This window comes from Myotis daubentonii, chromosome 3, assembly GCF_963259705.1.
Source record: "Myotis daubentonii chromosome 3, mMyoDau2.1, whole genome shotgun sequence".
NCBI classification, from domain to species: Eukaryota; Metazoa; Chordata; class Mammalia; order Chiroptera; family Vespertilionidae; genus Myotis; species Myotis daubentonii.
In genome coordinates, this window is record NC_081842.1 from 199,618,328 (window position 1) to 199,631,914 (window position 13,587).

Consider the following 13,587-nt stretch of genomic DNA (forward strand, 5'->3'; position numbering starts at 1 on the left):
GATTCCAAAAGTGGCAGAAGTCACTGACCTCCTGCAACTATAAAAAGATGGTGGTCCCTTGAAGATAGGTAGTCACTGTATTAGGCATTATTGTGGGAAAGTTTTTAAAGGAGCAAGACTTCTGGCTATAATTATTTTGTATGTTAGTTGGCTTTGTAATATAATACCACTTTTTAATCTTAATTTCAAAATAACTTTTGTTTCCTTAAATTAAAAAAAACAGTATTTTCTAAATAAAAATCAGAAGCTACAGATAAGCAAAAGACACTTTAAAAATATTTAACTGTTGCCCTAGCTCAGGGGTGGGCAACCTTTTTGTGAGTGCGTGCCAAAACCAGCAAAATCTCTGACTCAAAATTCTTCTGTGTGCCAACCCTAATTTTTTGAGAATATGTTATGCCTACTTGATATCTCTTAAGGTGTACTTACGTGAAGAACCTTGAAGAAGTAATAAAATTCATTCGAAGGACAAAAACACAGTATATGATGATGAAAAATACATTTATTTTTTAATGTATACATGTACACTGATAGACAGAAAACTTTATGACTCCGTTTGATATTATCAGTGGGACTTTTGCTGCTGCATCACTGATGACAGAGATTTTACATCAGGTTTATATTTCGTGACCTTCAGAGATATGCACGAGCTACTACTTTCATCCATCCGGCTACTCCTATTATGAAACTTAACAAAATTCATCACTGAGAACAAAGATTCACAATTGTAAATGGAAGATTATAAGAGAGGGTTTCGCGTGCCAGCAAAAGTTACTGGTGTGCCATGTTTGGCACGTGTGCCAGGGGTTGCCCACCCCTGCCCTAGCTGGTTTGGCTTAGTGGATAGAGCATCAGCCTGTGGACTGAAGGGTCCCGGGTTCAATTCCGGTCTAGGGCACATGCCCAGGTTGCAGGCTTGATCCCCAGTAGGGGATGTGCAGGAGGCAGCTGATCAATGATTCTCTCGAATCATTGATGTTTCTGTCTCTCCCTCTCACACTCACTCTCCCTTCCTCTCTGAAATCAATTTTTAAAAATCTCTCTATATAAAAGCCTACTATGCAAATTGTCCTGCTGGAGTTCAACCAGGAGTTCAATCGCTCGCTATGACATGTGCTGACCACCAGGGGCCACCGTGGAATGAAGGAAGGCCCCAGCCGGCAGCTGGGGAAGGAAGGCCCTGGCCAGCAGCCAGAAGGCCCCGACCAGCCCTGATCACCAAGCCAGGCCAAGGGACCCTACCCATGCACGAATTTCATGTGTTGGGCCTCCAGTATATCTTACCTAATAATAGACAAACATGTAAATTAACCATCCCTCCGCTACACTCATCAGCCAATCAGGAGAGTATGCAAATTAGCCCAACAAAGATGGCAGTTAATTTGCATAGGTAGGTGCAAAGCGGCGGAGCGAAGACTGAAGGCTCTGGCTGGAGCAGCGAAGGCCTGGGTCCCGGGTGCTGGAAGAAAACCGGTGCTGGCAGCCAGGAGAAGGGAAGACCTATTGCACGAATTTCTTCGTGCAACAGGCCTCTAGTATATATATAATATAAACACTGTTTCTTTTAAAAAAACAACAACTTAACTGTTAATACTTGGCTTCTAGATGCTTCTTTCTGTGACCCTACAAATAGATAGGGTCATATTTAAAATAAAACTTCCCCCAACCTCTTCAGTATTATTTTCATAGCTGTCATAGTATGCTGTATGGCTGACCCATACTTTCTTTAACCATTCCCTTGTTCAGACCATTAATGTTGTTTCCAGGTTTTTACCATTCCAAACTGTGCTGAACATGCTTGGCATCTAAATGTGTATATCTTTAATTATTTCATTAGTAAAAATTCTCAGAAGTAGAATTTCTAGGTCAAAGTATATATGTTCTTTTAAAGTTTTTGTGTTATGCTACTAAATTGCCCTTTATAAAGGTGAGTCTTACTGATACTGATAATTCTACTGAGAGTGCAAGAGTGTCCATTATATATGTTGCCACAATGAGAATGATTTTGGTTTTTATTGAAGAATAATGTCTCATTGTTTCAACTCAAAATAGTAAATTTTTAAAGCTTTGGTCGCAGATTCTAAAAGCAAATTACCTTATATTTATTTTTCTTTAAAGGAACTTAAGAAGTATGGAGTGACAACTTTGGTTCGAGTTTGTGATGCTACATACGATAAAGCTCCAGTTGAAAAAGAAGGAATCCATGTTCTAGTGAGTGTGTAGTGTTTTAATTTTAATTCATTACAAACAAGTTGTACCTTTCAGATATTTTATAAAACTCGGAACTCAGTAGTTTTGCTTTTTGAGCTTATACTAGGAGAATACAGTGTTCATAGCAACCTTTAAATTCTATTTTATTGGCAGTTTTGCTCATTTGTGCTCTTAAAGTCTACACTTGCAGGGTATTTTCAATAAATAAAAAGTAAAATTTAGTGAATACTTATTTTAAGAAAAAGGTAATTTGCATTTTGTTTTTCTAGGAAATTAATGCAATAGTTGGCTTTTGTTTCCAGGCTACCAGTTTGACTCTAACAAAGTCAAAACAAAACAAAATTTCCATCAGACATCCTCTCTCCCCCCCCCCCCCCATCAGACATTCTTAAGTCACATGGAAATATTCTATTACTTTGCAAGTACAAATTAGTTACTTAATATTTTGTAGTTAACTTGTAGGGGACAAAAAGGGTGGGAGAAGAGGATAAGAAGGGAGAAGGAGAGGGCATCTTGCTCCACAGTTATCAGCCTAGTTTCTGATACATTTTTAGGTTTCTAAGCTTTTGTGTGATTAGATTTCTTTCATAGTTGAACAAAAAGTGATTGAAATTAATTTAAATTAAAATATTCCCTAGCCTCAATATATGCTATTTTATTATAAAAAGCAGGAGCCTCATATTAGGCAAAATTTTATACCTTTTCCCCTAAATAGTTATTTAAATTGCAGGAGCATGTAATGAAATGACCTTGTAGTCTTAGGTGTTTTAGAGCTATTTGATTTGATTGTGGGAGGTAGTGAAGTAGGTTGAGAACTGGAGATTTTTTTAGTAGTTGATGAGGCAGAAAATAAAGAAGATATTGGTCTCAGGTTATATTTTTACTTTTTATTGAGAGCTAGTTTTGTAGTCTTTATTGCATTGGTCAGTAGTTGGGAAGGCTGTTGATGCAAAGAAAATAAATGTCCTGTTGGTAAGGCAGTCATCTCCTATCTGATCCATAAAGTGTCCTCACCTTCACTGGGTGAAAATAGAAGAAATAAATAGCCAGACATTATTTTTTTAAAGAATACTATGTATTCAGATGTATTTGAGTAGTATGGCATGGTAGTAATTTGTTTGTATTCTCATTCCTAAATGACTGTAAGTTCTCCTGGCTGGAAATCACTGGGGATAAGTATAAACATGTGTAAAATGTAGCCCTGTCTTTAAGAAAACACACACACACACACACACACACACACACACGAAATAAGTCAGAGAAAGACAAGTATCACATGATCGCACTCATATCTGGAATCTAAGTAACAAACTGATGATCGGAGGGGATCCAGAGACATGGAAGCATGGAACAGAGTGCGGAATCTCAAGAGGGAAGGTGTGGGATGGTGGGTGGGTGGGAGGTAATCAAACAAAGACCTTGTATGCATAACTCTTGGACACAGACAATAAATAGGGTGCTGAAGGCCGTGGGGGCGGGGGGTGGATTGGAGGGGGTCAATTGCGGGGGGGGGGGGGGAAGGGGACATATGTAATACTTTAAACAAAAAAGAATATATATATAAAAAAGAACACACACAAAAAAACACACAAAACTTTAACTTCTGATGTAGCCCTGTGTTTAAACAAAACCAAATTTTACTTCTTGAAGCTAGGCTGATTTTTTTTTTTTTAATATTTTATTGATTTTTTTACAGAGAGGAAGGGAGAGGGATAGAGAGTTAGAAACATCAATGAGAGAGAAACATCGATCAGCTGCCTCCTGCACACCTCCTACTGGGGATGTGCCCGCAACCAAGGTACATGCCCTTGACCGGAATCGAACCTGGGACCCTTGAGTCCGCAGGTTGATGCTCTATCCACTGAGCCACACTGGTTAGGGCTAGGCTGACTTTTTAAGTTTTTTTCCCTGTAAGTATAGTGGACCCCCTTATCTGCGGTCTTGTTTTCCATGGTTTCAGTTACTTTGTGGGGTCAACTGTGGTCTTAAAATATTAAATGGAACGTTCCAGAAATAAACAATTGATACATTTTAAATTGTGTGCTATTCTGAGTAGTATGATGAAGTATTGCTTCATCCCATCCAAAGTGCAAAAATAGTGATACTGGCAATTCAGATATACCAAAGAGAAGCTGGAAAATGCTTCCTTTAACTGAAAAGGTGAAAGTTCTCCACTTAATAAGGAAAGAAAAAAGTAGGCTGAAGTTGCTATGATCACAGTAGGAATGAGTCTTCTATCTTTGTGAAAGTGTGAAGAAGGAAAAAGAAATTTATGCTAGTTTTGCTGTGTACCTCAGACTGCAAAAGTTATAGCTGGTGTATGAGTGCTTAGTTAAGATGGAAACAACATTAAATTTGTGGGTGGAAGACATGAACAGAAAATGTTCCAATTGACAGCAAATGTTGCACCAGAAAGCCTTAAGCCTAGTAACAAGTAACACCAACAAATAAGAGATCATTACACAGATTCAGGAATAGGTTTGGACTGAAAATATAAAAATTATTGGAGAGAGAGAGACACCATATTTGCATAGCCTTTATTACAGTATATTATTCTATTTTATTGTTAATAATTTACTATGCCTAATTTATAATTAAAATTTAACATAGGTTTGTACATTTAGGAAAAAACATAGTATATATAGGGTCTGTACTATCTGCGGTTTCAGGCACCCACTCGGGGTCTACTGTATGTTCTCCATTGGTTAGATGAGAAATTAATTTGTTTTGACAGATGGCAGGTTGAGAAAATGAACTGTGGTTTGACTGTAGTCTGTTTGACTCAGTAATGTTGATAAATATTTTTATGTTATAGAAATGAAGTAAAGAACTTGAACTAATTTGTAGAAAATGCTGGTAGGTCCAGGATTTATTCCAGACCTTTAAATCTAGGCTTTTGTTTTAAATAGCTATGATTAGAAAAAATTACAGGGCTAACAACTTAAGCTTGAAAAAACAAGGACATTTAAAATTAATCTTGGAATTTCTTTACTGCTTGTCTGAGTAAGTGAAGCATGCTTTGTGTTATTGTTTCTTAACTAGGTGCATTTTAGGGAGTATTATTAGAGGAAGTAAACTCTCAACTAAAGTACTTACTGGTTTTATAGCTATTTACAGTTAAACTGTAGTGACATTTATAATGATAACACTGACAGCCCTTTAATTATGGGGTGTAGTTGACAAATCGAACATAATGTACTGTCATGGCTAATGGGCTACATGAAGTGTTTTAGTGGTGCCAATAATGAGTGCAGAATCAATTTAATGCTCTGTCACTTTTCTCTTTTTCCTTCTCTAGTATCTTAAAGTGTTTTTATCCAATTTCATTAGAATAGTCTTAATGTTTAAAAAAAATTTCCAATGTTTTTACATTTCTGTCCTTGAAGCTAGATGGAAAAGAGGATATGTAAAATGTGAGTCCCCTTTCCTCCTTCTTCAGAGCGATTTGTATTGTTTTGTTAGGACCTCTTGCAAGGTAGCAAGGAAGAGAATCACCTGGCTGTTTTTTAATTAAGACCAACCCATGCATATCTATACTAATAAAAGGGTAATATGCTAATTAGACCGGGTCGACCAGACACCTTCCGGACGTCCGACTTCCTCCCGGACATCCAACTTCCTTCTGGACAAAGCCACAGTGGTAGGGGCCGAGGCAGAGGCGGTTAGGGGCAATCAGGCTGGCAGGGGAGCAAGCAGTTAGGGGTGAGATCAGGCCGGCGTGGGGGAGCAAGCAGTTAGGGAGCAATCAGACCAGTAGGGGAGAGCAGTTGGGGGCAATCAGGCCGGCAGGCAGAGGCGGTTAGGGGGCGATCAGGCAGGCAGGCAGGCAGGCAAGTGGTTAGAAGCCAGCAGTCCCAGATTGTGAGAGGGATGTCTTGTTGGTGGTTTAGGTCTGATCCCGCTAAACCAGCATTCGGACATCTCCCGAGGGGTCCCAGATTGGAGAGGGTGCAGGCTGGGCTGAGGGACAACCTGGCCGCCCCCCCCACCCACCCCCGCACAGATTTCGTGCACTGGGTCTCTAGTGATGAATATAAAAAGAAAGGGGTACTTGAAAGAAAGGGGTCTCCGTTTGCTTAGGGACCCTAATATGTGGCACTGCTCGTTCAATGAGATATGTATAATTTAGGCAAAGCTTTAAAAATATTTGCTACATGGCTTTTAAATATGTATAAATAAGCACAAAGATGATAGTATGCTGCTGCTATGGTATGCTAACTATTGGAGATTTTTTATCAAAGAGCCTTTCTCTAAAGAAAAGACTTTATATCTTAGAACTGTTTGGGGGATAATCCTCACAAATATTTGTAGAGACCAGTAAGATACCAGTTCAATGTACTTCTTTGTCAGAGTGGACTTTTAAATCATATCGACAGGTGTATCTTCTCTTACTTTGTTTGGGCTTACAGTTTTCTCTATGTCTGTTTACAGATTGCTTCAGACAGAATATTTGAGGAATATTAATTTCTTATCACTATCATAAGAGATTTCCATAAGATAAAATTAGACACTGATTACACTTCATTGAAGAAGGCTAAATTGTTTGACACACTTGAATTTCTATCTTGGATCATTTTTCAGCAGTGACCAGAATCCCGTTATTAAGAATAGGTATATATGGTATAGTTAGTTCAAGCAGGCCTGCCCTCTGTATTGTGCAATTATTCAGTATTAGGAGTTAATCCTAGAGAAAATACCAATTTAAATAAAAGATTTTTTTCTTTCCAGGATTGGCCATTTGATGATGGTGCACCACCCCCTAATCAGATAGTGGATGATTGGCTAAACCTATTAAAAACCAAATTTCGTGAAGAACCAGGTTGCTGTGTTGCAGTGCATTGTGTTGCGGGATTGGGAAGGTAAGTTCTTACCCTTTTGCCTGTGAATTCATTATCAAATATTTCACTTGGGTAGAAATTTTCATTTATTACACTAAATATTTAATTGCCTGAAAGGAAAGGAAATGATAATAAAAGCTGCTTTTTGTGTTTTCATTGGTTCTCTGATGCCATACTAGATTTACTGGGTGGTGGTTCAGTTGTTCTGAAAATGACTTAATGCAATTGTCTAATCTTTGAGCTAAAAATATACTCTTAATTCAGTTTTTTTTTTTCTTGCTGTACCAAGTAACCAAAGGTTCAGGCTTTTGAAATGTGCAATAACATTAAAAAAATCTGTACATGGTTAATTTTGGATTGAGATGTGTGGGAAGTTAGAAGGTGGAGAGCAGATGGCTGAACTTAAACTCCTGAAAGGAGATGTGGAGTTTAATGGAGAATGAAAAGTAATTTTAATTTTTTTAAAAAACCTTTTCCTTGGGCATTGCATGGAATGGTGTTGCAACACTCATCAACAGAAGGTTAAAGGTCAATTTATTATGTGTACTTTGACTCAAAACATTAGTGCAGCCCTGACCGGTTTGGCTCAGCGGATAGAGCGTCGGCCTGTGGACTCAGGGGTCCCGGGTTCGATTCCGGTCAAGGGCATGTACCTTGGTTGCGGGCACATTCCCAGTGGGGAGTGTGCAGGAGGCAGCTGATCGATGTTCCTCTCTCATCGATGTTTCTAACTCTCTGTCCCTCTCCCTTCCTCTCTGTAAAAAATCAATAAAATATATTTAAAAAACAAACAAACAAAAAAACATTAGTGCAGGTAGTGGTGACTCAGGTTCTTACCTCTGCTTAGCCCTTTTGTTTGTTGTTTTCCTTTTTTTTTTTAATAGTTTAGTAAAGTTTCTAAGTTTCAGTCCTTATCTTGAAGAGCAAAGGTAGTATTATTAATTTGACTTGGGTTAATTTAGGTAGTCCAAAGTCAGTGCCCTATAATTGACTTTTTAAAAAAAATTTCATTTCCTTTGTTACATTTAAAAATACTAGTACATACTTTTATTGAGACTGATTCTAATTATCAATTTTCTGACCCTCTCTCCTAGCTCACGGAAAGGATTTTGTTGAAGTCTAGCATCTTTTTAGTAATTGATAAGGAAATGATATTAAAATTGATTTATAACAAAAATCAGAGTTTTGGTAACATGTAATCTGGATTTTAAAATTTAATTCTAAAGATGTGTGCATATTTACAATTGAGTTTCTCTCTGCAGGGCACCTGTGCTGGTTGCACTTGCTTTGATTGAATGTGGAATGAAGTATGAAGATGCAGTTCAGTTTATAAGACAGTAAGTATGAAGTTTTATACTCAGAAACACATAAAGCAAGGTCATACAAGAGGAAGGAATTATGGAAAGTATCCATTCCTAGTCTGGAATAACTTGCTGCCTTTGGCTTTAATGTTTGTTTGAAGATTGATTATCAAAAAGAGCCAGTGATAAAGAGACTTGTAAAACTACTAGCTCCCAGATTTAAAGGATGTCTAATTTAGGCAGCAAATGTGGACATTGTAGAATATGTCCAGTATATGACTTGACTATCTAGGAATCTTTAAAATGAATAGCTAGGTAGAAGAGTCTCAGTGATCTTGTGTCTCTTTTAATAGATGTCCAGAATATCTTTAAAATGCAATTTCTATGACCAAGAGGCAAACCAGAATCTGTAGAGGAGCAGTTAATCATCTGGGACTCATAAGTGACCTGTTTAGGCATAAAATCAGGATGGTAGTGTCCAGACAGAATCTTGGCCTCAGTCTGGAGTGATAGGCCATGATATTTTGCTGTCCAGAATTTTTTGCCATTTATTTTCTTAGCCTTTCCTCTTTTCTTTAAAAAAGAGGAGAAAGAAAAAAAGAAAGAAAAAGACTATTAATGACGGCATGAAGTGAATGGTAGCAGCTCTAGGAAGGTAACATATTTCAAGAAATGCCATCTGTGCCTGCTGCTTCATATAAATACTCATGCATCCTAAATACTTGCTACTAATTCTAATCTGAAAAATATGTTAAGCTAATTGGTAAAGAGTGTATTAGATGACTTGGGATAAATCATTCTGATGTTTATTAAATGGTTAACAAGAGTAATGAGAGTCAGCAAAGAAAATTTGTCTATTTTTCTCAGAAGGCACAGAAAGTTCTGATTTAAACTTAAGAAGTGATGTTGTATGGGAAATGTTGATTTTCGGCTTTGTGGTGTTAGAATGGCCTTAGGCCTTAAATAATGCATTTCAGTGAATAAGGCAGCTCTTTTTTGTACACGATAAAGTTTGCCATTCTGTATTTTCAGAAAAAGAAGGGGAGCATTCAATTCCAAACAGCTGCTTTACCTGGAGAAATACCGACCTAAGATGCGATTACGCTTCAGAGATACCAATGGGCATTGCTGTGTTCAGTAGAAAGAAATATAAACGAAGGCTGACTTGATTGTGGCATTTAGAGGGAACTCTTGGTACCTGGAAATGTGAATCTGGAATCTTGACTGTGTCATCAAAGTGGTGATGGATTCAGTACTCCTCAACCACTCTCCTAATGATTGGAAAACAAAAAACAAAAGAAATCCCTCTATAACATGAATAAAATGTTTAAGAAAAGAAAAAGAGAAAGAAAAAAGGGATTACTTCAGTGGAGAATGGTTTTGCTCTTAGTGTTGCAGTTTGAATTTCTGCCAGGATTGAATTATTTCAAAATCTCCTGTCTTTTTAAACTTTTTCAAAATAAGTCTCTAAGGAAAACCAGCAGAACATTAGCCTGTGCATAACCTTCTCTTTGGGGAGCACACTCTTCCATTATGCTTGGCACATAGGTCTATCTCCCTGTTGTGGAATTTCTTTTTTTGTTATTTGGGGTTAAGGGGTGGGGGCTACAATTTTCCTCTCTTCTTTCCTTTTCCCCACCCCTCTTTCCCCCCTGATACTAGTTGTAGATGGAATAAGAGAAGCCCTTGTTGCTGTAGATGTGCGTTGCAGTCTGGCAGCCTTAAGCCCACCTGGGCACTTTTAGAAAAAAACAAAAAACATAAAAAAAAAAAAAAAAAAAAAAAAGCAGTGGCATATATATATTATACGATCCAGGTGGTTTTTAGTTTTTACTGATGATGGAGTGTTCATGTTAGTTTCTTTCCTTGAAAACTCTATACAACATTAGGCAAAGTAGCCAAGAGCCTTTTTTTGTTTGGGTTTTTGTTTTGGTAAGTTAGTGGGGGACATGGCATTTTAAGAGGAGTCTCTTTTTTCAAAGAACTTAGCTGAGAGTCGAATTCTTCTCTTTCCCAACTAATGAAGCTAAGTGGGTATTCCAGAAACATTTGATTTCTGAAGGGGAGTACTCCAGTTCATCGCTAAAGATGTGTCCAGAGAGCACACTTTCTACACCTTGTAGAACTGTGGGTTGTATGTAGCATTACTCTGCTTTTCTGTCTAATGATGTCAGAGAATGCTGGTAGTTAAAATTTTTTATTTTAGGACTTACTTGTACTCTGAATTTTCAGGAACAGGTAATGGAATAGCAGCAAAGACACAATATTTTGGACTTGAGAAAATGCCTGTTACGGGTATTTTCCAAACTGCCCCCTGTATGTACAGCTCAGTTTAACCACTGATTGCCTTGTTATTTTCTTACTAGGTTCTTTATGAGATAAAACCAACAATGCCTAGTGAGGATGTGTCCACAGGCCTAACAGGGTAGGGGAGATGTAAAGCAGCCCAACCAGTAGCGAAAGGACTGTGTTGCTAGTGAAATTGCTGTTGTCATTTTTGCTGATTCTTTGTGGGGTTCAATGTGCTGATCTAGAAAACCATTGTTCTGCTCTTTTGTGGAAAGCAGTTGTGACCAGGCTGTATTGACAAAGCAAGTTGAAGGACACCATCAGAGCCTCTTGCACTGTTCATTTAAATATTATACACTTCTTAGTGCTCTGCTTCTAAGAATTTGAATAAAGGTTTAGGGTCATCTTGTCCTGTTGGAATTTGCTATGCAGAACCATAAACTTCCCATTTTGTTAGGATCAGCTAGGCCAGTAGGAATGGACCGGGGATGTTGTCACTGGTGATACCTCAGATGTTGGCTGGCTCTGTGAACTACCTAGCTCCTATGCCGGAGTTGTTTGAGCTCTTTAACTAAATGAAAATCTGTGGATGCTCTCTTCCGCCACCCCAGAAAACAAAACTAAATAATGCTTTTTGGAATTGTTTCTAGGACTTCTAAGTGGAAAATGATGGTACTATCCAAAATTCTTTATTTCAGAACATGACAATAGATTCCTTTAATATAGGCTCAAGATCAAAACAGAATATTCTCTAAGTTCAGATAGACTGTTGACTCCAAGGGTTTTGATCAATATCATACCAAACCTTTTTCCTTTGACATGCTCTGATTTTTGTTGTTTTGGGGGAGGGGGAGACAGGGAGAGGCAGAAAAATAGGTGTGTGTGTGTGTGTGTGTGTGTGTACGTGTACGTATGTGTGTGTGTGTGTGCGCGTGCACACACACGTGAACGCGTGCAGTGTCCACCAGTATCAGTGCCTGCCTGAGTTAGGAAAATTACATTCCTGGTTCTGTATGAGGAGAAGAGTGTGTAAAGCAACATGAAACATTAGCCCTCATTTTGTTTTAAATTGCAGACTAATGTTAATTGTTCTCAGAACTGGATTTTCTTCCTCAAAATTAAGGTTTTTTTTTAATCTTTTGGACTTAATGAAGTATTGCTAGCTGAAGCCAGTTTGACATGGTGAGAGAGATGTCAGACTGATGAAAGGTGTGCAGCCTGATTTAAAACCAAACCCTGAACCCTTTTAAAGAACAATAAACATATTTTACATGCTCTTTGTTTGTGCATTTGTTCTCCACTCCAGGTTGAGTTTCATTTGCTCCCCTAGAAAACTTGGTATTATTAAGGTCTGCTTTAGGTCCTGCTAATTACTGCAAGGAGGTAAAATAATTAGAGGTTGGGAACTTCAAAGATTCATGCCACCCAGGTGTTCAGTAAGGGCAAACTTACTGGGATACATCTGCTACATTTTCTGGTTCAGTTCTTGGGCACAACACTAGGAATTCAGCATCTTGTCTCATTGCAAAGGACTTTGTTTATACCATAGGTTTTGATGAAGCATTGCAACTTTTTACTTGAACTCTTAAAGAACTGAGGGAGGAGAAAATCTATATAATCATAGGATTGGAGGTAGGCAATTTCCCTTATACCATTGGTAAGCATTTCATCCATCCATTTAGATAACGAACTTACATGTTCAAGTACCAAGAATGAAAATAAAAGACATTCCACTTTGGAGTACCTGTCTAGAAGAGGAGTTAGCTATGTAGACATAAACAGAGCGAGTGATTACAGTACTGTGTGACTTATAATTCATTGACCCATTCACCTGTTCTTAATTTTCCAGTTCATGTCCATTATCCAGCTTAGATTCAGTGTCCCATGGTTAGTTAGTCACTTTTGGCTACACAGATTGCCCCATCTCTTGTTTCATTATATGGACTTGCCTGGCTCAACTCACTTTTTGGTTTAATATGCCACCTCTGCACTTATGCTCTTGTGCAACTGAACTTGCTGGCTAAAGTCATGACCTCTGTTGTTTTTTAATTTTTATTTTACTGATTTCAGAGAGGAAGGGAAAGGGGGGGAGAGAGAAACATCAGTGATGAGAATCTGATCGGCTGCCTTCTGCATGCCCACTACTGGGGATCCAGCCCACAACCCAGGCATATGCCCTTGACAGGAATTGAACCTGGGACTCTTCAGTCCACAGGCTGATGCTCTATCCACTTAGCCAAACAGGCCAGGGCATGACCTCTGTGTTTAAAGTAGACCTTTGTACCATCTGTCAGTCCTACTACATTTCTGTCTCATATTTTCATGCTCCTTGAAAGCTTACATTTTCCCAATTTCTCTCAGCTTATGACATTTTTAAAAAAAAGAATAGAAACAAGAAAATGTCCATAGGCTCCTACCATCACATCTACTCACCCATCTATATCTGCTTTTATGCTCTGCCTTTCCTCCAGTTGTAGGGCAGGCTCTTCTACTTGTACTAGATTCCAACCCCCTTTTTACTCAGTGGGCCCAGATTTAGCTGTTCTTCCTTCTGTCCTGTTCATTTCCCTCTACTAGGTCAGTCCCATCAGCCTATAGACATGCTATTTATTCCATGTTTCACCCACATCAGTCCTTTCAGATACCATCCCCTTTCTCTTGTCTTTATAGCAAAACTCAGTTATCCACTCTACTTTTCTCTTTTGAACCCACTTTGAATGAGGATTTTGACTCCACTGAAACTGCCTATGTAAAGGTCACCAGAACCTCCATGATACTTAATTCAACGGTCAGTTCTCAATCCTTATTTTGTTTTTGACATATCAGCATATGGCAATTGATCACTCATTTGTTCATTTACTGTGTAGGCAGAATAAGGCCCCCCACCCCCCAAGGTGTTTACATTTTTAATCTCTGGGGTCTGTAACTATATCTTCCATGGCAAAAGG

The 13,587-nt window shown here is 38.3% G+C and overlaps 1 protein-coding gene across 4 annotated transcripts in view; it reads left to right on the plus strand.

Annotated features, from left to right (window-relative positions):
* The window catches only part of PTP4A2 (protein tyrosine phosphatase 4A2), a 32,502-nt gene extending 20,586 nt beyond the window's left edge, over positions 1-11,916 (plus strand). For 2 of the 4 annotated variants that reach the window (XM_059690388.1, XM_059690389.1), the window contains exons 3-6: positions 2,119-2,211; positions 6,940-7,070; positions 8,312-8,386; positions 9,362-11,916. In XM_059690388.1, the coding sequence (XP_059546371.1) occupies positions 2,119-2,211; positions 6,940-7,070; positions 8,312-8,386; positions 9,362-9,491 (429 nt within the window). In that variant the 3' untranslated portion in view covers positions 9,492-11,916. Of the gene's footprint in view, positions 1-2,118; positions 2,212-6,939; positions 7,071-8,311; positions 8,387-8,934; positions 9,006-9,361 lie in introns of all 4 variants that reach the window. The other 2 variants (XM_059690392.1, XM_059690391.1) reach the window with 2 other exon arrangements.
* The last annotated feature ends 1,671 nt before the right edge of the window (positions 11,917-13,587 follow it).